Source organism: Trichoplax adhaerens, genomic scaffold (assembly GCF_000150275.1).
Source record: "Trichoplax adhaerens TRIADscaffold_3 genomic scaffold, whole genome shotgun sequence".
Lineage (NCBI taxonomy): Eukaryota > Metazoa > Placozoa > Uniplacotomia > Trichoplacea > Trichoplacidae > Trichoplax > Trichoplax adhaerens.
The window spans coordinates 6,168,376-6,195,710 of NW_002060945.1; the positions used below are offsets into that span (position 1 = coordinate 6,168,376).

General features: G+C 34.4%; 4 protein-coding genes across 4 annotated transcripts; 3 read left to right on the forward strand and 1 right to left on the reverse strand.

Annotated features, from left to right (window-relative positions):
- Nucleotides 1-232: 232 nt before the first annotated feature.
- Nucleotides 233-2,223, forward strand: TRIADDRAFT_12205 (uncharacterized protein; the record flags this gene model as incomplete). The annotated part of the gene is made up of 2 exons (XM_002110512.1): nt 233-1,609; nt 1,804-2,223. Coding segments are annotated over 2 exons (1,797 nt in total), but the record flags the coding sequence as incomplete, so codon positions are not given.
- A 1,300-nt stretch (nt 2,224-3,523) lies between these two features.
- On the reverse strand, nt 3,524-4,957 carry TRIADDRAFT_22918 (uncharacterized protein; the record flags this gene model as incomplete). Its single annotated transcript, XM_002111049.1, has 6 exons — nt 3,524-3,710; nt 4,029-4,075; nt 4,182-4,247; nt 4,348-4,390; nt 4,508-4,578; nt 4,877-4,957. Coding segments are annotated over 6 exons (495 nt in total), but the record flags the coding sequence as incomplete, so codon positions are not given.
- Nucleotides 4,958-10,657: 5,700 nt separating this feature from the next.
- TRIADDRAFT_22465 (uncharacterized protein) lies at nt 10,658-16,671 on the forward strand (the record flags this gene model as incomplete). The annotated part of the gene is made up of 28 exons (XM_002110513.1): nt 10,658-10,850; nt 11,403-11,529; nt 11,757-11,946; nt 12,071-12,127; nt 12,267-12,336; nt 12,452-12,621; nt 12,762-12,839; nt 12,964-13,103; nt 13,226-13,292; nt 13,364-13,419; nt 13,541-13,685; nt 13,836-13,929; nt 14,162-14,243; nt 14,327-14,369; nt 14,459-14,516; nt 14,591-14,679; nt 14,761-14,828; nt 14,922-14,995; nt 15,069-15,130; nt 15,217-15,300; nt 15,407-15,453; nt 15,537-15,602; nt 15,679-15,820; nt 15,930-16,070; nt 16,156-16,200; nt 16,289-16,351; nt 16,437-16,502; nt 16,570-16,671. Coding segments are annotated over 28 exons (2,619 nt in total), but the record flags the coding sequence as incomplete, so codon positions are not given.
- Nucleotides 16,672-23,056: 6,385 nt separating this feature from the next.
- On the forward strand, nt 23,057-26,731 carry TRIADDRAFT_54680 (uncharacterized protein; the record flags this gene model as incomplete). The annotated part of the gene is made up of 7 exons (XM_002110514.1): nt 23,057-23,158; nt 23,533-23,670; nt 24,817-24,904; nt 25,458-25,542; nt 26,105-26,158; nt 26,404-26,434; nt 26,588-26,731. 7 exons carry the CDS (start codon nt 23,057-23,059, stop codon nt 26,729-26,731), a joined length of 642 nt encoding a protein of 213 aa, XP_002110550.1.
- Between the last annotated feature and the right edge of the window lie 604 nt (nt 26,732-27,335).

Consider the following 27,335-nt stretch of genomic DNA (forward strand, 5'->3'; position numbering starts at 1 on the left):
AATGATACACATGATCGAATAGTGTCAATTTGCAATGTCGTTTTGCTTAATGGAGCTGTAAATAAAGGAGAATAATATTGCAAAGTTGGGATAGTATGCAGGATAAACATGTAGAATGAGCAAAATGACAACACGTACAACAGAGATGGCCGATATTACAAGTATTTTACAATCCTTTAATCAAGTTGTTGACGATAAAACTGTCTTTATTAATCATGATATCAATACCAATGCCAAGTTATTGCAATGTACCAAAGCATTATTCGATTTTATCAAGCAAAATGAAATCGATAAAGATAAATTATCACCTTTAAAGGAGTTGATCATTGACAACTTTACTCATGAGCAGATTTGGCAAGAATTACAATTACAAAATCAGCCTTTATTCAAAATTTTAACCAAGAATTTAAAGAGATTATCGCAAGATCGTAACTGGCGATTAATGCTTGCCAATGATGACCCACCAGAGATGAATAGTCAAGGAAATTCGGCCGATAGTGACGTCGAGGATGAAGAATCCATGGATCATGATAATGATAATGCAGAGAAATCCAAAAGGGTACGATTTGATATCGATAGTGCAAACACCCTGGAGAGCTCAGTCACAAAGAGCGAAAAGGGAAATAAATTGAAAAAGAAGAGCGCGGTCGATGATCAGTTCTTTAAATTAGATCAAATGAATCAGTTTTTACAATTAGAAGAGCAAAAGATCAATGATCAAACTCAAAATCATCTCCAAGATGATGCTGATGACGATGATGATATAGATATGTTCGCTGATGTGGACAGCGAGGACGATCAAGACTGGGAACAGGCTATACGCCAAACTGCAAAGTTGGTCGGTAAAAGTAAGACGAGTAGTGACAAAAATAAGAAAGAAATCAAATATGAGGATTTTTTTGATCCACCACCGGATGAAGAAAGCTCTATTGGTAAGAAAAGTAAAGGAGCCAGCATGCAATTAAAGGATATCGATCATAACCTATCGGATTCCCAAGATGATAATGACTTTGAAGATGAAGTTGATTTAAGTTTAAACGCCACTTTTGGCGATGATGATGATGATGATGATAACAGTGATATCCAATATGATGATGCGTCGGACGAGAAGGAAAATGAGAAACTTTCTATGCATCAAAAGCGTCAAGATCAATTGAAAGCTGTCATATCAGATTACGAAGAAGCTAGTTTAATGGATAAACCTTGGCAGTTGCATGGCGAAGTATCAGCTCGTCAACGACCAGCAAATAGTTTACTGGAGGAAGACTTAATTTTTGATATTGCAGCCAATAAAACTCCTGTGATAACAGAAGAGAAGTCGTTGACTTTGGAAGATGTTATAAAGCAAAGAATTAAAGATGAAGCATGGGATGATGTCCAACGTAAAGAAAAACCGATGGAGCAACCTTTTGAATATAGAAAAAGGATTGAATTGGATCATGAAAAGAGTAAATTGAGTTTAAGTGAAATTTACGAAAAGGAATATCTTAAACAAACACAAGGTGTTAAAGTACAAGAGAAGCCGGAAATTACTGAAGGCAAAGAATTAATGAAGAGTTTGTTTGCGAAATTAGATGCCTTATCCAATTTTCATTTTACCCCTAAGCCGGTAAGTATGCTTTGCTTGCTTACATCGGTATCACTATAGATACGTTTAAAGTTGATTTTTTCTTGAACTATTACATTTGCATGGAATACTTTTATTACTCTGCTACTGTTTTGTTAAGCAAATGAACAAACGCGTATGATTTTCCTTACGAACAGTAAGTAATTGTATTTTTTTGTCAATTATTGAATCAACAGCCAAAGAAAGAGATTGAAGTGGTTGTTAATGCACCTGCTATAAGTATGGAAGAGGTTGCACCAGTAAGCGTTAGCGATGCAGCTTTATTAGCACCTGAAGAAGTCAAAGCAAAGTCTAGATCGGAATTGAAGGGAGAAAGTGAGAAAACTACCACTGATAAATTACGAGAAAGAAAATTGAGAAAGAAAAGTAAAAAATTAAGATTTAAAGAAATGAGTCAGAAAAACAAGTCTTTAGCAAAAGTGAATATTGGCCGTGGTAGTAAACACGATAAAAAGGAAGCTATACAACGCTTGAAAAAAGAAGGCGGTTTAAATAGTGTTAGTATTGTTGATGATCGAAATAGTAGTAAAAGTAGAAAGACACTGTCATCAACTACCTTTTTTGATAAATTACAAAAAGAAGCCAAGCGAGATGTTGAAGGTAGAACTGCTAAGAGAACAAGTGTTAAGAGGAAGTTGACCGCCGCATCTCTTAAACTGTAAATTATACTTCAAATTCCCGTAGTTAATTGTGTTACTTATCTTATGGCTAAAGGGAGCATAATGTTCTTGTTAAACTATAAAATGAAAACTTAGTACATACACGTACAGTATGCTGTACATGTCAACTACAACTTACGATAATATCGTGCATTACGGTTAACTTTGATAAAATAATTCTTTTATCAGGCGTATTAATGATGCAGATGTATCCGTTTTGATTCAATAAACTATATTAGTGAGCCTGGCGATCATGTCGTATTTTTACGAACACGTGTATGCCGGATACACGTATTTTGCTCGCTAACGCTACCTTCTTTCCATTGTATGAAAGGGGCTTGATTAGACATAATCTAAAGTTTAAAATTATCCAATTTGTATATCATCTGTCATTTTGTTTGAATGCTATCAAATTCTATCGTTAAATTTAATATTGGTCATATTAGTAAGTTTCCATGCTTACGATTAAATAAATAGAAAAACTTTGTTTGAAATAGCCCTTGTTGAATTTTAACTTTAGTACTGTACGTTTGATTGACTACAAATAGCAAACTACGGCCGATAGTGTCAAGTTGGGCTCAAGGCGTATTAATCATTTCAGCAATCATACTTGTAACGTATTAACTCGTATTTTTGGCCATTAATTTTGTAACGATACACAAAAGTGACAGCTACTATAAGTAGCATAGTCATGAATGAAAATGACTGCTACATCAGTATGTAACTTTAATGGTGCCAGTTGGATAGTTCTGACTCTAACAGTGTAGTACAAGCTTTGATCCAGTTGCAGTAGTGATTTTGTCATCTATATCTAGATTTGCTATCAGCACAGGACAAGAAGTACGTTTGAATCAATTTTTTATACTTGACGTATAAATTTAAATATTTATTAATTATTAGGTTAAGGCAGTGCATACTGCTTACTTAGTTTTGTCTGTCATAACAGTAAGTAAATAATTTGCGGTTAGAAATAATTTCAATAAAAATGATTTTTAACGTTGTACTGTACAAAGCAAAATGACTCGTATGCATAGCTGTATCTTTTATCTAACCCTATCACAAATGTTTATAATAGTTTGTCACGATGTTTGCTATATGTTAAAAGAATATAGTGTATATTACATGAAGCATAATCAAATTATAGCAATATCAATGGACAATTATTAAAACTTTTGCGTAAATTAGCAACGTGGAGAACTTATGCCTAGAACAAATTATCGTCGGCATTAATCCATATTTATTTCCTGAACCACATAGTAACAGATTTTGATCGCCTAATCTTCTTTTGTAGTAGCAAGAAACCGTAGAGTAAAGCCTCAGCGGTAGGTGGACAACCAGGTACATAAATATCAACAGGAATAATTCGATCACATCCTCGAACAACCGAATATGAATAGTGATAATATCCTCCACCATTAGCACAGCTAGAAAATTAGTTAGTGGAAATTAGACGAATGCCAGAAAAGTATAAAAAGAGTGTTTTTAGTCATTACCCTATATAACATAGTCTGTTATTTGTTTAGAATAAATTGTTGCAGAAATCCAGGACCTGAGCTCATGTTTTATAAAGAGCCAAGGTCAGAAATAACTGCGTTTCTATTTGCACCGTAAGACACGAGCATACCACAGTGATTACAAGTATGCAAGCCGGCTTAATTAGTGCAACAGGTAACATTATTGACAAACTCCTTATTTTAATTCATGTTGCGATAATGACATTAAATTTAGCCACAATAGAGTACCTTCCCATAGAGATCACCCAGCGTGGTTCAGGCATCTGATCGTAAACCTTTTTTAAGCGGAAAGTCAAAATTTAAAGGTTCGTATACGTACGTATGAACAATAAAGCATACTATAATTTAGTAAGATGGATATAATGGCCTAGAAATACAGACCTTGCGAAAAGCGGGAGCCATTTTATTGGTTAGGGTTCCGGCTACAATCATTACATCTGCTTGACGCTAGTCAGAATAAGCATCAGTTTATTACTTTACACGTACTTTTTAAACATGTCAACAGAGTTATTATTTAACTGTATTAACTGTATCATCATGACTGTACCGGGCTAGCGCGAAATACGATACCAAACCGATCCATATCATATCTATATAGAACAGTGACAGATTAGTTTCGTAAACTCTCCAAATATTTCTTATCAGCATTATTAATCTACAGTAACACTAAATTAATTGCTTGCTATGCTGTTTCTTTTATCACTTACCGTGGGGCAGCAAACTGCATCATTTCAATTGCACAGCAAGCAAGGCCGAACGTCATAGGCCATAAGGAACTCTACATATATATATAGTCATTAAGCACAGCAGAAGTATAACATTCAACACTAATCAAGCATACGTAAATGACTTCTGCTCGATATGTACTGTACTGTGCGTATCAGCTATTAAAAAAGTTTTTGCGCTAAAAGTATCTACAGTATCAATAATCATAATGTAGTAATAGATTCTATTCTATCTTACAGTCCTAATTTTAAAAGTTTCTTCAGCAGAGGCTGGTAAATAGAACTGTGACTACAATATGCTAAACCGGTATAGATTGTTTTTCAAACAGCCATTACATTACCAGGACTTACCCTTCTTGCCCAATTAATGACATCATCGACTTTAGCAACAACGAATTCCGCGGTATTATTAGGTTTGAAAGCAGGATCAGGAGCGGTAGTTGAACTTTGCTGACGATATGGGATTAGACTAGTAGAGAGTACACAACTATGAGTTTTCACGTTGCAGGACGGAGTAGATGTGGTTATTTTTTATACTTTTTATCATCAAGTAAAGTAAGTTACCTTTTCTCATGTTTAGGCTCTTCCTGGCGTGATTGATATAATTTACGCGTTTGTAGGAAAAATAGGGAAGAGGAACACCGGCTGCAGTAAATATAATATCATGAGATGTAATCCCACAGAAGTATCGCAATAGCAAACTATATTATTAAACGAGTACTGCATAAATATGTACAGCATACTGTTCCACATTGTACAGTACTGTACTATATACTGTATGGTATAAGCACGGTTTACAGAAGCAACACTATATTACTGAATAGGTCATTTTGTAAAGAAAAGTGCGCGAACAAACAGCCAAGTAGCAATTATGAAAAGAATGAAACTAGTAATCTGCTTGTAGAGAGAAATGTGGTTGAAAGTTTAGTAAATATATCGTCAATTATAACCAAAAAGGAAGATTCCGAGCTATTTTTGAAGGCAGTTGCAGTAGACAACGTGTTCAGTTGACTTTAGTACTGTGCGGTTACGGTAAGTTAGCGTCCATAGGCTAAAGAACTTTTCTACTCTACTGTATAGTTCGTAACATAGATACTACGTAGTTTGATTTCAGGCGTTGTTTCAATGCAATACAACATAGCAGAATTTGACTTACAGCTGGCCTTCACTTAATAAAATTCCTCGACGAAATGCTAAGATAAGTAAATAAAAGGCGAAGAAAAAAAAAATTCAGCTCTTAATACCGTTTTCATATCCCTACGTCGCGTAATTCATGCTACGCTGTTGTCTGTCATTCTGGTTAGTAAAAGCAACATTTCGCATTTTCTACAAGTATACTATGATCGAGTGAAGTTGTATCTAGAATTAGTGTGAATATCGACCATAGTTTACAGTTTTCAACAAGGTAAAAAAGAAGATTAACTTGCTCAATCTTACCGTTTACAACCGCCATGCTTTCTCATCCATCAATATTGTATACTGTATGCTACAGTAAAGAAAAACAAGCTTTAGGGGGGGGGGTACTGTCTATTGGTGCAGTGTGCAGTACCTTACGGTATAGTACTGTGTGATACAGTCTTCAGTGTACATGGTACAGTATGAGGCAATCACTATTCTATTCTACAGTATAGTACAGTGGAACTGAATGCGGTGCCATATTGCGCAGACGCACATTAATGCAATACAAAACACAGAAGGACAGACAGAACACAAGTTCGTTTTTTGCATGGGGAAACATTTTCTTTGTGCACATACAGTACTATACGGCAGTAAAGACTACTTGATTGAAATCGTCACCTTGTGCATAAAGATTGTCACCTTTATGTAGAAAAGAGAGTTACTCTCTTAATGGAGTGAAGGTGACAATTTTTATGCAACGGGTATAATTTTTGACTGAGTAGTCCATGACTGTAGCCATGTTGATGTCGATATCCTAATTAAATACTCAACGTAAGTCGCTTAATTATTAAAGGTATCGACATCAACCGGATAATTTTTATCACATTAAATTAATTTTACACTGTATAGGATTGAATGCTGTAAATTATTCAATCCACCCTCGTAATATCGAAACAGATACTTTACTGCATTCGATTAATTTTATTTACGGTGTATAGGATTGAACGCTGCAAAGTATTCAATTCGTCCTCGCAATATTAAATCTAGATTGATATTGTTTCCATCCTACGACATTGTACAGCGGTAAATTGTCCACGTCAAATTGTCCTAGACCCACAGCCTACGGCCGTTGACTAATAATTAATTATATGCAATATCTGGGCCCAGTCAGGGATTACTCAACGATTTTCTGCTTTAAGAAGAGACTTAAAAAGAGTCCCTGGCCCAGTGTGCTGTATACTATGTACAGTACATTACTGTACACGATTTCGAAGAATAACCGAAAAAATCATCTTGCACTAATGGCCGCCGGCGGTCCCCTCTCTTCTTTTTTACATACTGTACAGTGTACAGTCATGAACTACTAAAATATGATTATTGTAGTGTATTCTGTATTTTAGTAGTCCATGATACGGTAGTCGATCTTTCACTCTTGTCTTGGCGTCCCTTTTGCTTTAGCATTATCTTGCTTTCATATGGTACTTACTACCGTACTCGGTCTACGGAACTGTGGCGATAAAAGAAAGAAAAATAGAAACCTCCATCAACATCAGCATCACAACTATAGTGTTTTCTTTTCTTTTACCTCTAGTACTTTTCATCTAAAGACCAGTACTACAGTACTATAAACCACTAAGTGTACAACATGTTTTTTCTTCTTTCTTTGATTTGTATGACTAAGCAGCTTTTCAAATTGGCAGTATTGTAATGGCACATTGCACAGTATGTCAACATAAATTTAAAATTTAGAAAGAAAATAAAAAAAATTAAAATGTTGACACCAATTGGAACCGGACAGAAATAAAGGTTGAATTTCCATAAAGATGGCAATACTGTGCAGTATTATTTTAGAGGCGCATAGTGCACACAACATAACTGCATCTTTTTCTTTTTGTTGTAAAAGCGGTTAATTAGCAAAATCACAGCTATTCATTGCTCGTGCTATAGTACTGTATAGTATTACGCTTGCATATTGGCCGTACAGTATCATTAGACTACTGTATTGGCAATGGAAAACTTTGATTATTTTACGATAAATTTAAATTGAAAGTTTCCAGCAGTCAAACATGCAATTTACTATCTATACCCAAGGACTGCATAGAATATCTGCGTATTACTACGTAATCCTTTTAATTAAATCATTATTTATTGATTAGAGGTTTCTGTTCGCACAATAGTTATTGATTTAAAGCCATATTGATTTCCTCTTTCCATGACAATAGACCAACAATGAATTTCGCCTTACGGTTTCATGCATACAGAAATTTAAAAGGGTTCATTGATTAATTCTAATTCTGGGATTTACATAAGCTAAAAATCGAGTTTTATGTTTGCATGAAGGCGATTATAAATTCGTAAGCGTTTTACGTTATTACGTATTAAGGCTCAACTAAACGAAACTGTAAAGTGCGTATATTGGAAAATTGTTGTTTTTCTACTGTACGTATACAGTACAGCAGAAAGGCTTACAGCCATGATAGAATACTGTATACGCTTAGTGTAAACGGTAAAATAATGATCATCGTCATTTAATGACGATTCATTAATGAATTGCCAACAGTTTCGTAACTTATGTGCTTATAGCATACGGGCCATCATCATGTTCATCAACCCCCACACACTTTTACGGTATCTTTGTAGGTAACAATCGGCGTGGATTTATGACTCATAAACTACAACGCAATTGTTTAGTCATATGTCTTATTACGATCTTTCTATAAATCTCCATGCAAATTATTTGCGTTAGCAAAGAGAAGAAGAATGCTAATACATCAGGCAAATAACTTCGAATTATTGTTCCAAGAAAACATCCAAAGTTGCGGCTATAAACTACCACAGCTTGCTAGATACGCTTTTGAGATAATCAATCTAAAAAAATTAGTGTCATTCCCTGAGCTACCCTGGGCTCTATAATACGCATATTTACGAATTCGAAGGCTGTTTCATGAAATCCATTTCTACTACAATGTTGACTATTGACATTCCACGGTTATTCTTGATCACACACGCACTATTTCTTAGTTTACAATACTATATATATACAGTCTATATATACTGTCAATGCATGTGACGAATAGGCGGTACATGAACTGTTCATTTACCTATTTTCACTTATTAATTCATTTATTCATTACAAGTAGAAATGATATAAACAGGTTAAGATTGGAATGATTGCGCCTTGATTTAAGTCATCCACCTACATCAAGTTGAAAGTAATTGTTATGACAAGCTCAAGATTAGCTAGCGTTCGATGGAGTAATATACTTTATGTAACGGTAGTAGATACTCTCAAGGTGTTCCATGAGCAAAAGATTTGTCGTTTAGTTAAGCAAGAAGAGAGTATGATGAATTTATGGTTTGTATTACAGTATAATTATCGCTTTTGATGACTTACAATTTGTGTCAAAATGACGAAGCTGTACTGATTTGCATAGCCCACTTTCGGTACTCTCTATTCTACTATATACTTCAACACCGGAATATTAAAAGGGTACTTTATACAGCTGACAATACAATACTGTACAACCATGATCATATGCGTAGAAATGACTTCCAAGATGCGATTCATGAATTCAATACACATCTATGAATATAATACCACGTTGTGATTCTTTTAATGCTATAATAAAATCAATCAATCCATCACCCCCCAAAATCAAAATTAAATACACTATCCAAAACTATCGAGTATTGCTGGTCTGCCTATCCACGCTCGCTGCTACTTTTTGTGTAAATATTGGCAACTTAGAAGATCCATTGGAGGAAATGATAGCCATTGCTGATATACGAGCTCTATAATCTGTTGTGAAATTTTGAATAAATGCATGGGTTATGATCGACTGCGAGTCAGATGGAATTCATTTTTTTTTTCTTTCTATTTGCGGGCTTGTAGTTTCAGTCATTGTATCACGTTATTCGAGATTTGGTCAATTTTAATCGTTCCAATTTGGAGTTTAGTATTGTAAACCCATTGACTACACAGAGATTGTAGGCTTTGGCAAGCCAGCCAGCATCGAGATAAATGGAATATCTCGATGTCCATCTCAGAGTCAATTGGTCACGATGATGATTCAATTTCTCCATGTTGAAAATCATTTCTAGTCCCTATTATTCGTCCTATGGGGATTACTTCAAAATGGAAAATCCACCAGTATCACTACCTACTTTTAGTGCCCACTGTAGGACGAATAACAAACACTTTTGTAGCCATCATCCCACGTTAATGGCAAGAAACCAACAGCGAGCCATTAATGCTCTGTCCACATACGGCGTTTGGCGTACGTCATTTTTCTCCATGACAATACCCGTAGAAATGAGTCTTGCAGTGAAATGCACTGTAGGACGGGCAAGGATGACGATTACGATCAGCTACTCAAACAGCAAGTTTGATTGCTAGCTCTTGACTATGGTGGCCACGGATGACTTCAGCTTCGTCGTGCTGCAGTATAAACTACTCTCGATTCACAGTACTAAGTACTGTAAGTAGTGTGGGTATAAAACCGTCCAGATTGCACTTCCTGTTCAGGTCTGGCGTTTCTCCAAGTCCCGCATTCACTGCATTTTACGGCATAGAATTATTAATTGGTAGAATAAATAAATTAATGCTATTGCTAGCCATTGAAAGATCTTGATTCATAGAAGACTTTGGAACGATGACTGCGATTAAAAGAGTATCAACATGATCCAATTTGACTGGTATCGATCTTTTGATAGGGTATCCATGGATTTTTAAATTGACTGAGAATAGATATTATTCGTCAGTCTTGGACTTTGGTAATTTTTTTTCCGCTATAGACGTCGCTAGTACTGGATGCAATGGCCTTGTTGAATTGGAGTAGATCGTACAAATTATTGTTGAATTAACGCCTAGTCATCACTGAATTTTCAATTACTATATTATCACTACCAGTTCTCATTGATATCTGGTCTATCGCTCTTCAAGTCAATATCATTCAACGTACATTACGAGCCGATACTGGATGGGAAGAAAAGCTTAATTGATTGGATATCAAGATGGCGTATCAATCAAGAAGAGCACAACGTATTGCCGATTATTTTGTTATGGTAGGATTGCAAAATACAGACAGCCCGATGCAAGAACGTGAATGTAATGAGACTTTAGGCAATACCGTTGTCCCCAGGCCTACTGAACCCATCACCGATATTACTGTTATTTGTAGAAGTGTTGGAGAAGATGTACCTCCAGGTAGGAGAGTTGTATTCTTCTCTCACCATCAACGCGTAGTAGTCAAATAACTTGATTAGTATTGTAAATGGAAACGCTTCAACAACATGTAATACAATCTATTTCACCTGGAAAAGAAATACGACTGTGCTTTCTGTTATTTGATGCTATTCAATGAATTGTTTAATTTTATTGATACTCCATTTACTGCAGTAACTACATTTTGACAGTTTCCATTATTAGTTGCCATATATCACGGGCAATAAATACTCAGCAAAGTAAACCGGCGTACGTGTATTTACAAGTCCTGAAGGCATACGCGTATTACCAGTGCTTCTTTCATTTTTCACATTATTTTCTTCTTTTTTTGGGGGGGGGGAATTTAACTTCAAATCATTTCATGACCTTGTACATAGAATGGAAAAGTTAGTAAAAGTCAAAAAATGAAGGAAGCTGCATTTCCCCAGATTTTATAATTTAACAACTGTGAAACAAGCAGAAACAGACGGCTTGTAATGTATTGTGCTCCAGTGCGTAAACTTAGATGAATATCTTTTGTATCCCACGGTCAAGGTTATACCTGCGTAGAAAATACTTTAAGTGGGTATGCTGCTGATCTCAATTATGGTAGCTTCCGCGGCTTTTCTTATTACCTTTGCTTCCGTCGTGGCACCGATGAACCTCCTATAACCGATATTAGGTAAAAAAAATTGTACTACCTTCTCGTAAATTGAAAGTAGAAAAGAAATGCTATTATCCTATCCTTAATTCAGCACACACTGCGGTAGAATGGGTTCCCACGATAATTACTTAGCTGTTATAAACTTGAATTTCCCTCCTACCATTATTTTCATTTCCCTGATAATGGTAATATGGCAATTTTCCACTACAATTGTTTTCATCTTATTCATCTTTTAATGCGAATAGTGTTTACTATGGTGGTAAAGAGAAACTACCTAGTGGCTATCAAATAGTTAAGACGACGGCATATGGGAGATCAGCAGATTTGAATTATAAGTCTAAGCCGTCCACATTCTTGGCATTTCGCCGTGCCGCTTCAGCTGGTGGACATAATCAGTTAGCAATTACAAGTATTGGTGTTGTACTCAGCAGCAAGGTATCAAGAGGGAAAATTACTTTTAAAATAATTATGGAACAGGAATAACATCTACAATCAAACAGTATAGTTCATTTTTTCTTCATTTAAAAAAAATGAATTTATTCTTATTATTATGTATTAGGGAGAAAGTCCACCGCATACATTCCATATAGTAAAAAGATGTCTTAACAAAAGCATTGTAAGATTAACAGCTTTAGTTGTTTACAAATCTTCAAGTTGGATTATAAATACGCTATGTAACCCTATATGCAAAGATACAGCACACCTAGAACGCTTTGAGACTTATTATACTGTATGTTTAATTTTTTGTATAACAGATTGGATCTGAAGTTCATCTTTGCTACAATAAAGCCATAGTACAAGCTCGTTCAATTCGCTACAAAGCAGGTTCGCATTAATTAATGTTGATATTAACGTCATTCATCAAGGCAATTTACGACTTCGTTGAACGTATCGCTTGGATATAAAACCGACATTGATTTTAATTTAATCTTAATATTAGACGTACTAAGTCGATACCCTTTAAAGGATCATAGCTGGTTTGCTCTGCCAGATAGTGTTGTTTTATTTTGTCTGCCTATGGGAGCTGTTGTTGAGTATTGGTCAGACCATGCCGTTCATCCATTACCGATGTTTTCAACGTTTGCTCTAACTCAGGAATCGGGTGATAAGGTATCGGCAAATCGTATGATGTACTGTACTCTACTCTACTTATTAAATGTATGATGGATAATTAAAAATTAATGTAATATGAAAGTCTTGATTTACCTTCCTATTTTACCATATTTCAATACTATTTAAAATTTAATTAGGTATATGGTGCTGCTGTAACATTTTATGAACAATTACCGTCTGATATGTGGACACCATATATGGAACGAGTTTTTAAGGTAAAGAAATTGATTCACCGTTAGTAATTACAGTAATGCATTCCAACGTTTACTGTAATATTATTAAGTACGGTTATTGCAACTTATCAAAAGACATTTCATTCTGTTTGCCTACTGCTTACAGAAATCCGATCCTAAGCAAGCCTATGCGACTAAGTGTATTTGTCTTCTATCTCATTGGCCTTTTTTTGATACTTTTCGGTGGTTTTTACGTAATCTTTATAGAATATCTGTATCTGCACAAACTGAGATTCCAATCGAAAGGTATTAAAACTATTATACTTTGCTTGTAAAGAACCACGTAACCTAGCATAGAATTTTATGAATATTAAAATTCTTATGTATATACAAACTATTGTAACCAATGTTTTATGGGATTTCATCAGGTATGTAACCCATTTTATGGATGCTGTACCATTTCCACCACCCGATCGACCACAGATATTGTTGCAGGTACGATGGAAGTCTTATTTATAAAGTACCATACCGTTGATGTAATGGTTACAATTACATCTCATTTACAGATGGGTCATGAAAAGCATTATTTGCAAAGGCCTGTCGATTCTCCTTTACCATTAAGGTTAAGTAATGACGATCGTATGCATATTATTACAAGGAATATTATTGACACAGTACTTGACCTTACCATCTCACAAGTTTATAAAGAAAATTTTTTGATACATACTTTTATTCTATTACAGTGGTGCTTCCTTTATTAATTTCTTACGCTGCCTGGGACCTGAAAATAGTTTAACATTGCTATGTTTAGCTTTGACGGAGCAAAAGATTCTTTTACACTGTCGCCGACCGGCATTATTGACAAGCGTAGCTGAAGCGCTCACTTCAGTAAATTGATTTTGCTTGATAACCTATATTATTAATTACTGTATAATGCCTTCTTATAGATACTATGCAGATAAATCTAGAATTTCATTGGAAGTATCTTTGCGTTACAAAATTAATTGATTATTAATTAATTTTTATAAACTACCACAGATTATATTCCCATTCGAATGGCAGTGTCCTTATATTCCTCTGTGTCCGGTCAAATTAGCTGATGTTCTTAATGCACCATGTCCATTTATTGTCGGTTGGTAATATTTAATGCTAGAAATAAATACTGTTTAAACTATATTAAGATTTAGCTACTTAGTACCTCTGCAGGATTCATAGTATGATATAAATCGAATTGTGTTAAATTTGCTGTCTTTGAATTAATTCCTTTCTGTACTTGTATAGCCAAGGTATTTCATGCTGTACTAGATATCTAAGAGCTAGATATTGAAATGATAATGAAAACGTTTGTATTGTATCTTTAACAGGCATTGATTCTAAGTATTTTGATCTTTACCGACCACCTCTTGAATTAACATGTGTCGATTTAGATACAAATACGATATCATAGTAAGTATAATTCATGATAAGTGAGCTAAAGGTGAATTCTGTACGAATCTAATTTTACTTTTCATAAAAATTTCGTCCGATAGTGGGGCAGAGAAAAGGGCTATCACTTGGAAAATATTACCAAAGGTACGAGACGAACTTTTATTTATTTACAATATAACTTGCTTGAAATATTGGGTCTTAGACAACTTTTTAACTAGTCGTAAATTTTATAGAAATACGCAGACGTGGTCCTTAAACAGCTTAGAAGGATTCATCAGCAGTTACTGCAGTGTACGGACTATTTATAACCAAATGTCGAGGAACGAAAATTATGTTTGAAATAACTCTGTTTCATTATATTATAGCATTAGAGAATCAAGGCAACTTAGATAGTTTAAGTTATGCCGTTGATATTGCGCCTTTAGAATACGATGTGACGATCAAGCGAAAATTGGTTTGCTAACGAATTTAACTTGCTATGAAAACTTTAGGAATTATTTGATCAGTAACAAATATATTTTAACCATTCTTTCAGAGATCGATTAGCTCAAATATACAGCATATATTTTTAGCGATACAAGCGATATTATTGCGTGGCTACAAGTACGTATCCAAAATTTATTCACCTTTAGCAGTTGTATCGCCTTTTGATTACATTATCGTTACAACGTTCATACTTTCTCTATGTTTAAATAGGCGATTTTTGCTACCCATAACGAAATCGCCATCTTCAGATGTATACGATGCTAGATCATTGTTTGATTTTGAAGGTGAGAGAATTATAGTTATCTTTTAATAGAGGATGGCGAATATTGCTTTACAAAGCATTTCATTTTTTAACAGGTTTTCTGAAAAGTAGATCTAGTGGAGCAAAGAAATTTTTTTCTCAATTAGTCAAAACTCAGGTTTATTTACATTTGTATTAATATGGTAGGCCTAACAAAAGTGATGTTACATCTAAGCTAAGTGTTGCTATCCGTACATATTTTAGTTATTTACGCGATTCATAGAGCAGAGATCATTTGTGTCCCCTGTCGATGTCCAATTTGCATTTTTTGATGACTATATCAACAAGGTTTTAAACTAAAGCGTTACTTTTAGTTCTCAGTTTATTGAGTTATCATATATTTCTTTATTAATTACTACCGCGTGAGTCTTATCGGTATCATTTACATTTTAAGGTTGAGAATGGTATTTCCCTTACGGAGTTAGACGACCATAAGCAAAAGTAATACATAAATACAATTTAAGTGCTCGACTGTTTGATATCTTCAAGTCATATATTGCGCCACGTTTTTATACATATTCTAGAAACTACACAACCTTAGTCATTCCATCGCCAGATACGGAAGGACTTCCAGAAAATAAAAAATACGAGTACGAATTGGCTTAATAGCATAGTAGCAAGTGCTGTATTTTAACATGAGGACTTATGTTTATAATGAATGTTTAGGTACTCATCATTTCCTGCACTAGATGAGTCGCTCCTGGTTCTGCCTACGAAATGTCAAGACTATCAGTTAGATTTGATGTACTCGCCGCAAATACGAGGAAATTTATTACGTTCACAAGCAGAAAGGGAAGAAGCTGCTGAGGTTATTCTATACTTCCATAAGTTGAAGAGTTTTCTAAATAGGAAAGTTGAGTTTGTAAAATGGAATATAGAGCATATGCTAAAATTTTTAGCTTAATGTTTACATGTAGATCGCCAGAAAACAGTCGAAAAGTCCGCTACTTTGGGCAAAATACTTATTAAGAAGTTGCTATACTATTTGGTTCATGTATCTTCCTGCTTACGTGAAGGTTCAATCATCGCCCAATCGTGCGCTCAAAAAAGGATTTCAGGTTTGAAGGAGCATTTTATATTGTATATGGTACATCAGCGATATTTCCGCTAAGTGTAGTAAATCTTAATATTCTTACTATGTAGGTCTTATTACAAATGCAAACATCAAAATTACACATGCAAGACGAAGTAATTTGAATATAATATAGATATATATTGACATCATAAATATTTACTGGAAATATTACGGGAAAACTAACATCCTGAACATTTTAAGTTTTGCTACAGATCAATGATGCACCTGTGTGCGGTTTACAAGCTGCCAATTTTAGCCATACGAGTAAAAATCTTTATAATTGCAATATTTGCATCTATTTTTGCTGTATAATTATTACTTATTCATTACTAACTTTACCACTACGTAGGTTTTATTAATTATGCGAGCTGTCGGCATTCACCCTAATGCAGTTACCTATGGTTATTACAACAAGGTATAAAGATTTATAAAAATTACTTGTAGTTATTTATTCTAGAGTTTGAACAAATTTTGTTCTTTAGGCGGTAAGTGAAAATCCGTGGCCGGAAAAAACAGGCCCAAAGTTGTGGTCTCTTCTCCGAAATGTAGTTACTGCTATTGCAATTTTTCGTAGTTTCTTAAAAATAAATAATGTTGACACGATGCAAGCCCAAGGAGATCATGCGAGTTACAGCGACAACTTTTATAACAACGATAGCATCACTAGAAATGAGTACTTAGATAACGATGTTATGTCGAAAACGATTTTATATAAGAAATTATATAATAGTCTTGAGGTGTTACCTCAATCTCATAATTCAGAACATTTTACAAGGCCTTTTATGGCGTCAACTCCATCACCTACGGCAAATCACAGAATAATTTCGGAGCAAAGGGTTCCACCTTGTAATACTCCTGTAAAAACACCTCGCAAGTCGTATAATATAAATCAAGGAAATGTTAGTTCGAATACAAGTATGTCATCTAGTGCAAGTTCAAGAAAACAAAACATTTTTTCAATTCGATCAAGACGTTCATTTGATACGCTATCTGCTGCGAGTAGTCTGTCATCATCTCTAAATTCATCTCTATCTTCGATTTCTCGACGTCTAACCTTTAAACGTGGAAAAAATGGATTTTCTAAATCTTTTGATACTAAGCTAGAGTCTGGATTGTTGTCATCTTTTGACAGCAAGTACGAATTTTCAAATTTCTTAGATGGTACTCTTGTAGATGGTACATTACTTGAGGCAGATGACGAAGATGATGAAGATGAAGATTTGGCAGTTGAAGCTACGATAAGTAGCTGTGCAAAGTGTCATTCGTGCAGTGCTATTCTATATGATGAAGAAATTATGGCTGGATGGACCGCGAATGAATCGAACTTAAACACAAGGTTTGATAAATTCTAAATTGCTTTATTGTTACAGCTTTCGTATGCTGTAACAGGTTAGATATTTCATATTAGATTATAACTTTCTATTTATTTTTTGCTTCTGTATCTATATAATAATGATGTTGTTTATTCTTCGTAAAAGCTGTCGTTATTGTTGTGCCAAGTTTGTAGCATTCCTAACAGTAGTTATCAAGGTAGGAGTGACAGTTGCATTGCCTGTATTACTGTATGATCTTTATAAAAATAACTTTAACCGTTAATATATAATTATATGTTTATCGATTATTGTAGGATTATCGACCGCTGTATCAAGAAAGGCATCCAACGTAAGTTGGCTTGTAGATAATGTATTAATTAGGATATTAGGCTGTTTATATTGTATCATTTTCATTTTCAGGACTATTTCGTTACCAAATAGTGATATGTCAGGATCTTTAGATTCAGAAGAACGGGAAAATACATTCGAGGACGGCGATCCTGTTTCGTATGATATTAATAATTTGTTTCCACCAAAATCTGCGTATCCGAGTTCAGTTTTAACACCGGTTACGAATGCTGTTGTTCTTGATCAGTACGAAGAACCCTACAAGGAATTGATTGAAAATGATAACATGACAAACCATGGACGCTTGCATTCTTTTAATTCACATTCTTCCCATAAGTCATTTAGTATGAGTGATTTAAGAAAACAAGTAAATGATTTAGATATCAACGACAAACCGGAAGAGACATTGGCATATGATTTGATGGTACCAAACGATACTTCTGATGTAAAAGATGATGGTAATGTTAAGGTATCGGGTGGATATTCTGTGTCAATGCCTGCACTCTACACGGAGCATACTATACGAGAGGAATCAATATCCGTACCATATTTAAGCCCAATTGTACTTCAGAAGGAGTTAGAGAGCCTGGTTGATAATCATGGTCTTGATATTTTCGCTGATCCAGCCATTATTGATAACCATGGCACTGTTTATTGGAATTTGGTATAGTATTGTATTTCTTTATTTTCTAATTGATACCTGTAGAAGGATGATTCCATATAATGTTGATTTTAGGTTTGGTATTTCTCAAGAACGGGATTCTCGAAAAATTTACCAAAACTGTTGTTAAAAAGAGCTCAGGCGCAAGATATCGAACATTATGGAGAAGCTCTTAAGGTTTAGCTAACATGCTTAATTCATTTTTATGCTTGACTCTGCCATTGTTGTTAGATGAAGTATATGTGGTACCAATATTAAATCATTAACACATACTGCGCTTCACTAATATCAGCTGCGTCTAGACGTAAAGCGAGTTGCTGTACTGCCTATATGGGATTTTGAGAAATATGACGAAAGTGATGGGATTCCATTATATAGGCAGTTCTTGAGTGGTACGCTATATTTATGGTTATATTGGGTATACGTTAGTCCTTATATTGATCTTTTATTGTAAATTTCTTAGATAACAATTATGTCGACATAGATGATTATGAAGGAAACTTTTATGAAGATCATTCGAATTGGTATGTTTTTGCATATACGCGTAGGAAATACTTTGCATGTTGCAAGTTGCTTTTCCCCCACAAAATTTCGATAGAACAATTTTACGTTTTTCATGACAGTCACGTTGATTTGGTTCAAACTATCGTCACGAATCTTCAAAAGAACAATGTTTTCACTCCAATTACCTTATTGTTAGAAGAAAGAATAAAAAATCCTTTACGGATGCATCACCGGTATGAAAAAGTGAAATACGTTCGATACAGTACTGTATTGTGTTACTGTGTGCTTCGATTGACTATTCATCTTGCCCTAGTTAAAGGATTGATTTAGTGTGTATTTCAATTTTTAGAAGTATTTACAGAGAATTATTATTCCTAGCTTGTGTCTGCAGTCAATATATTGAACAAGGTAAGTGAAATATCATGATAGCTATGTAAGTATAGTGCTAATCTGGCAGTAGAGATATTATAATGATATTTTGTTAAACTTTTGAATGCAATTTATTTATGGTTATATTTTTTGGTCTACTTTGAAGACAATTTTGATAAAGAATTTCGTTCTGGACTACGGGGCTTGTCTCCTGCACATATGGATCAATTACACGATTATGATCGCGTTCCAGCCCCTGCAGTTACATTTTGTAGAAAAGCCTTTTTACCTTTAAATCTTCCGCTTTAATATTTATTGTTTCCCTACTGGGTAAATAAGGAATATCTTATTTGTAAAATGTAATAACGCCGCTGTCGGTTATAAAATACAGTAACATAAGTTAATAATCATATTTGATAGATTAACGGTATCAACTTGACTATTTCTATTATTACCGCTACAATGAATTTAGTATTACAGGTTTACTTTGCTCACGCATGATTTCATCACGATTTGGATTAATTTTGGCAAGATCGTATCAATACAGACAGATATATACCTATATATAAGCATATATATCTGAGTGTACACATGTCTTTATTTTCATATTGTTACTTGAGAAAGCTTGTAATTTGCTACTTTTAATAATAATCAACGTTAACCATGATTAAAGTGGTTTAGAAGTTTTGGTAAGAGTATGCTAGTTTGCTTTTATAGTTAATGTTATTTTAAATATTGAAATTTATCGTCATTTGTCATAGATCAGTCTGTAAATTACAATTTATTTTACCGTTTATACGACGAGACTCATATAAAAGTTATTTATGACGCTTGGATAAAGTTACTGATATAAACAATTATCAAATCTTTGAAATCATGTATTTAATTCTTTTTGTTCTGATGACGTAGCATGTCAAGCTTTATCATGTTATGGTATTTTCTTGTTTTGCCATAGTGTGGAAAATGGTTCTATGTGGTGTGAAATTCCTATACGGTAATATACGCGTATTATGCTGTAGATTTGGGGGGGGGGTAAAATTATAAAATTGTGTCTTGATTCAATGGCTACGAAGCTATTCGCTTTCATACAGTCGACATCGGAAACGTTTGCAAGTTTATTTCATCTATATGCACCTTTACCTTCGTATACGTCAGTATCATGATTCATATTACTTTGACGAATAGCATACGAGTATAAAATTGTGTCTTGATTCAATGGCTACGAAGCTATTCGCTTTCATAAAGTCGACATCGGAAACGTTTGCAAGTTTATTTCATCTATATGCACCTTTACCTTCGTATACGTCAGTATCATGCTTCATATTACTTTGACGAATAGTATACGAGTATTTTATCGTAATGGTCGAAAAGGGAAGGGTTTCGATATCGTTTTCCATGATGCCGTAGCAATCTTTTGTATTGTTCTGGTATTAGAAGATATTATTGTACCATGGACCACTCGAAATATACTTAGTGCTTATTCTTCTAGTGATCCATGAAATGTAATTCAAAAAATCTGCAGTCTGAATGAAATGACTCTTCATAAAATTATGACGCCTTAATAAATAGCTATAGTCATTAACGTCAAGCTAGTTAGGACTCTTCCATTAAAATGATAATCTGCATTTTTCATCATCATCATGAACAGCTTACGCGTATGCTGTGGAATTTGTAGTCCAAAAAGACAAGATACAACTTCTCACATTTTACTACGTATGTACAGTAGGACAGTATCATCCATGGCCAGTTAATACTTAATACTACATTCTAAGCATTCTGTAGAGCTCTTTCGTCTCGCGAGCTGATCAATACGAGCGGGCAAGATAGCGAGAGCTCAATCTAACTTTCCGCAGTGGGAACGCCAGTCTATACATTGAGAGTTTAGATTGGAGTTGCGCTGTACGTTGTTAGCGTACAGCAGACCTGCGTAGTTCACGAAGTTACAGTAAGGCGAGCCATACGTATAAATACCAAGTCATAATTACTCCGCTTATGGTTTGAGTCTGCGTAGAGATGCGCAAATTGCTGGCATCCGTTCAATCATGGCGGATCGATAACATACTGAAATTTCTTATACAGTATAGAGGCCATGGAAATTTTGACATTAAAATTGAAATCCTTGACAAACATGCGATATTTATTTCTGGAATTTTTGATCAACTGCCTAAAATGAAAAGATATTCTCGTAAAACGAGTGATAACTATACTGTAGAATGAATTCATCAATTAATAATCTCAATTATTTTAAGCTTTGATTGCCCTTAACAGTAGAGTCAAGACGAGAGGCGCATTTGAGTATCGTAGATTCTAGCTAGGAATGGTGGCAAGAGACTCAAACTTGCAAGAGAAATACAACAATATAAAGTAGGTAGCATTTGTAGGACCATGGTAGGGGGATTTTACTGTACAGTAGATGTTGACGAGGTTCATCAGTGCAATGTCGTGATTTGTAATAAAGTCCTGTAGTTACTGTAAGTACTACAAAATATGAAGTAGTAAACCTCGAGCAAGAATTCCAGTTTTGAATCGTTGGTGTGGTAACTGAAGATGCGCTGGCATAAGTGGCCTTAGTCACTGTTGTATATTTCTTGATTTTATAATACATAACCGCTCAAAGTGCCGTGCAAATTGAAGTTCCTAGTAGACAGTAACCTGTGAATGACAGGCTGTAATTATCGTTAGAAGTAGTGCCATCTCAAAATGGATTCCAAGATCGTGGGTGCCAGTTGAATCTGTCCATCAATGCATGCCCATTTCAAATCGGTTCGCTTTTTCACTACCGCATTCGTAGAGTCCACTATTGTAGAAGCTTTGCAGTTGTTCTCCTAGGACTGCCTGTTGGAGACACACAGCTTATCATAGCACACCTACTTGATTAGAATACAAGGAAGGAAAAATCATCTCCAACACGCGCCTAAATGAGTAGCTTGCTAAAAGCCAAATCAAAATGCATCCAATCCAAGCGATTCTTCTACCTAGAATTTTACTGTATGTCAAATGAATCCATTTGCAAGGCCAAGCACTCCTACTTCTCGTTCTGTTGATATCGAACCGAGGTCAATTAATCTTCTGCCACCGAGAAGCAATGATGACGTTATTATGACATCATTAGCATACTATATTAGCAAACTATTAGCATATCCCTATTCAATATCATCGGCTAATATACTCAAACTATACTTAGAACTCTATTAAGGCAACGCTAACTTACCGACGGTGTTGGAATATATTTATTTAGGAAGCCATTAGCAGGGCGTCGTAGAAACGATTGGTTCAAATTGAGTTGATCGTATGCCTGCCATCGCTGGCCATAGTAAAGCTATACTCACGATCGACTACACACTACATGCGATAGTGGGATTAGTCCATGCAGTAGCAACAACATCATTCTTCAACAAAGTAATTCTTTAGTCTGCAAAAAGGCTGCTAGTATTGAGGAGGAAAATCATTTCGAGTGGGTTAGTTGGCTTGAAGAAAGATCTGGACAGAGAATACCTGCTGATCATTGCAGAGTTAGCTAGGGTTAAGGTAGAACTTGTAAGTACAAGCTTCTCGATCGAAAAATTGATCGTCATTCTATTTTGGGGGTAGGCCAGTAAAAGTGGATTATGACATTGTCGATTTCATTCTCTTGACCAGCAGTATTTCATCTTCAGGTAGGCTCCAGTTGAAAGCATCTCATGAAATTACAAAGTTAAAAATCTATTATTGAATGTTGGTAGAATTGGAAAGTCCTGTCAATCGATCAGTTTTGTCCTGGATGAGATATTGAAAATGCCTACGGGAAATGTCAACGTAAACCTGATCGGAGGATTCGCTAGTTATGGCCATACATCGTCAACATCCACCGCTGACGATGCTGACATCGATGAAGAGGTAATATTGCTATGCTGTAGGATGCCGCGTATATAATTCATGGCCTACAAGAGTTTTACTGCAATGATACATAGAAAGAGGAATAGCGTGGTAGATGGATGCAATACGACTATGTCAAGCTAGGATTGCACTTTACACTCGACAAACGATGCTATTTCTCGATAGAAACAGTCAATGCCAATACTTGAATGCAATACGACAACGCACGGATACTCGTAGCTAGTCCATCACCAAGCTGAAGTAATTCTAAAATACTTAGAAGCTACGTTATAGGCAATGATTTTATGCTATCCCTTAGTAATAATGGAGCTAGTTTACCTTGTTAGAAGAAAAGATCTTCAATTTAAACTATCGATTGACAATACTTGATGTAGCTTATTAAGAGAATGGAATATCTGCTCCTTCTACAATCAATCCCTTCTATCGACTGTGTACTATTTGTAGACCGTGTCTTGATGTTGCTCTCATCTGCTATCCTATTTTATGACATAGAAATGGCTAACATCCATTTCGTAAGTCTTGTAAATGAAAAAATCAACACGCTTACTAGCCGAGCATAGTCGGCAGACAGATTATACAGGATTGGTATCGTTTTAGGCTAACATGATTTCTTCATGTACTCTACTGTAGTTATCATCATCCAGACTCTTTTCGATCATGATTTTATCAATCATCAATCCGCAGTTAGAATAATCGTTCACCTTCACCTGGTGATGAATGATGTGAACATTGGATATTCTGTCATGATGAGTAATAATTATTTCGGTAAAATATTGATATGCAATTATCATCACTTTGATACCAAACTATTTCATCTGTGAAAGCCATTATCATTGGAAAAGAATTGATTTTCGTAGTATTAAAATAGGATTCTATTGCCTTTCAACAAGTTTAGACTCCAAAACGATAATATAATTGGTTCATTTTACCCATCAACTGAACATGATGAAACTCTCTTATCACTAACTTGACAAGAATTGAAGTTTTATGTTATTATGAAAGTACTGTAGTAGGCTGCAGTTTGTAAACTTAAAAGAGATCAGATGCCATAGTGTACGTCTCAGTTAACTATGTAATATTCACAGCTTTTCTTAACTTCAATCCATAGAGTAATCTTTTTCACCTCTGCGATTCTATCATTGGCTACCTTTAATCTTTACCTTGTCCTTGACAGGACACGCTAATGCGGGGTACCCTAAATAATTACATTAAAAGAATTAATTACGGCATTGCAAACCAACAGCGTGCTATTTAGCTTTTAGATGATTAATCAGGTAAATTTTAAAAACAGAAATACAAATTTCACATCCGCCATGCGAGCACGGTAAACAACATCAGTGCAACTGCAAACCGTACTTATCGATTTACTTCAGATATATAGAAACAGTCACCATCGCTATTTTCTCCCTTTCATGATGCCTCCATGATGATTCAAAATACGTCAAATCACAAGCCTAAAACTGTACTTTACCTGTTATCATGCCTGCAATGGATGGCTTGCTTAATTTTATAAAAGTTTCTTAGTTTAAATTATTACCATTATACAGTGGAATGAGTTTATCGTCAAGCCAGTTATGAATTAATCGGATGGATGGCTACATAAAATGTGATAACATTGCTACTCATTTGATTGAATTGGATGATTTATTTATTAAAAGGTCCTTTTCGAAGTCGATAATCGCGAAAGTCGTGTCAAGAAATTAACTAAAAAAGTAATGAAACCATCACATGGATTACAGCAAATCGGTAAGGTGCCACTAATTGATAAATAGATCACAGGCTATCCACAGTATCTTGACAAATGCAGTATGATCAAAATCACACTTCTTATGTAGCACACCTAGTCAGTTAGAATCCCTTAATACTAGCCATGGATTAGATTATGACTTGGAAATGCTTGTAATTCACAAATTGTGCATTATATTGCTAATGAATAATGCTTAGTGGTCGCAGTAATGTAGTATAGCAAACGCAAAATTTCCGTTTTAAACTATGGCATACTAACTTGCCAATTATTTAATATAAGTAACTGTGATTAGAGATTCTTTTAGCTATAATAGGTAAATTTAGTCCGTATGATTTATATTGTGGTTTGATTACTTACTCCTAGCATGACTTCAAAAATTCTTGACCACTGTAACTATCTTTTATAACACCGTACAAATTGTCATTTACCTTAAAAGTGTAGGCTTAAAAAAAGTGTAAGAATCATTTTATAACTTCTAGATTATACGATTTGCAATCTCATTCTTATATCAATAGTGTTAAGAAATGTCTTCCATTTTTAAAACAATTACAGAGGATCATAAGATTATGACGAAGAAATTAGATAATGATAAAAGTAAAGAGAAAACGAGAATATTGCCTAAAAGCAGTTCAAATAGGTAATGGATTAAATTAGGCAATTATTGTCAATGATGAGCGAGCATCAAAACAGCAGCTACGAACTTAGCTTTAGGTTTTGTGATATATGTACAGTATACGGTATACGGTAATTATGCTATAAAGTGGATAAAGATGTCACTTTATTGAATCACCATTACTTTTTTTTATTAGTGTACAGATAGATTAATTTCAGCTATAATTGATTCTGTAATACACTTATTTTAACTTTATTAATTTATAAAGGCATTGGATTGGTAACATATTAGTGATTCTGCATTATAAAATGTGACATAAATAACATAGGAGAATAAAACGATGAGAAGATTTACTGATAGTTGTCCTAGAAGTAGCTTGCGATGTTATCGTTTTCTATGCTCTTTATAATAACCCTACATTTGTGATAAAATTTTGAACGTCTTGAATATACTATGTTATACATTGATTACCTGTATTCAATGCAGCCAGTGTTATTGAATAAATCGGTTTTTGTAGACTTTTACATCTTAATTCATAGCAAAACTGATTTATATGATGATATTTTAAATATCTGTTTTATGCTAGACCACCAAAATATAGTAAAATTGACGGAAAACAACTTCTAAATCATGAAGCTAAGTATGTAACTGATTGTTGAAATTCATTTAAAGTTTTTCTGATTAAGGTTTAGTTAGTAGATCGTGCAGATGTTTTACGTTTCCGCATTACCCACATGCAGTAGTTCGGATAAATTCCGTCAAAATAATGCAATTCCGTGTTCATCAATACTACGCTTTAATCAATTGTTAATCAGATAAGATTTTAATTATTTTACTCAATAAAGATAAATAATAATATTATTCTTTTACATTTTTGTATTAAAGCGACAATAGTGCCATGCTGCAACCTGTAGAAGTAAGTTTTTTTATCTACTTGTATAATCGTGAACGTGTTGTTACAGTATTATACTCATATCCTATTTTATATAATGAATTATAAGAATAAGGTGTTATGTCATACATGGCATCGAATATGAAAGATCGATTTTCCTTTTGTTCATTATTTAAGATCTTTGAAATCAAGCAGCAATTAATGAAAGATGGTTTTCGACTGGATGAAGCAACGGATGATGAAGAATTTGATCTTTTTCCAACTAGAGTAGTAACACAAGAGGGTTCTAAATGTTCTTGTTGTACATGTATAATATTGTAATTCCCCAAGGTTTGCATGCTTTAAAAACTGTTAGAAATCTATTAGTATTCAATGATCATGTATTTTGATTAATAAATTAGAGATTTCTGCTGCTACAATTTGTTACTTCAAGCACATAAGTAATTGCGTAATTTCATTTAAAATCCAATGTACTGTATATTGGTATGATGAATGTAGTTAATATAAATTATGGACATATGTAATCACGGAAATTTTTTTGGTCAGCTCTTTGTTATTTAATAATATTAACTGTATAAAATGCAAATTTTATTTCATGAAATTATTTGTTATCATATATTCTATACTGGTTTTACTGCATCACTGTTCACTATGAGGTATAATATTGTGATTACTATTAGACGATACCATCATTTTTGTTGGATTACTTCTATGAACACTTGTACAGTAAAAACACTTATAAGCGATAAAGCGGTGCATTGAGTTTAATTTGTTGCTCTTCAAATTACGCTTTGAATAAATTAATTATTTATGAAGTTACTACGACAAGCAAGTTGGTATGAAGAGTAAACTGTGGCAGTTGTAAAAATATTCGGATAAGTCCATTTTCTAGACTTCTAATTACTCTTTATCTAGTAATGACAAT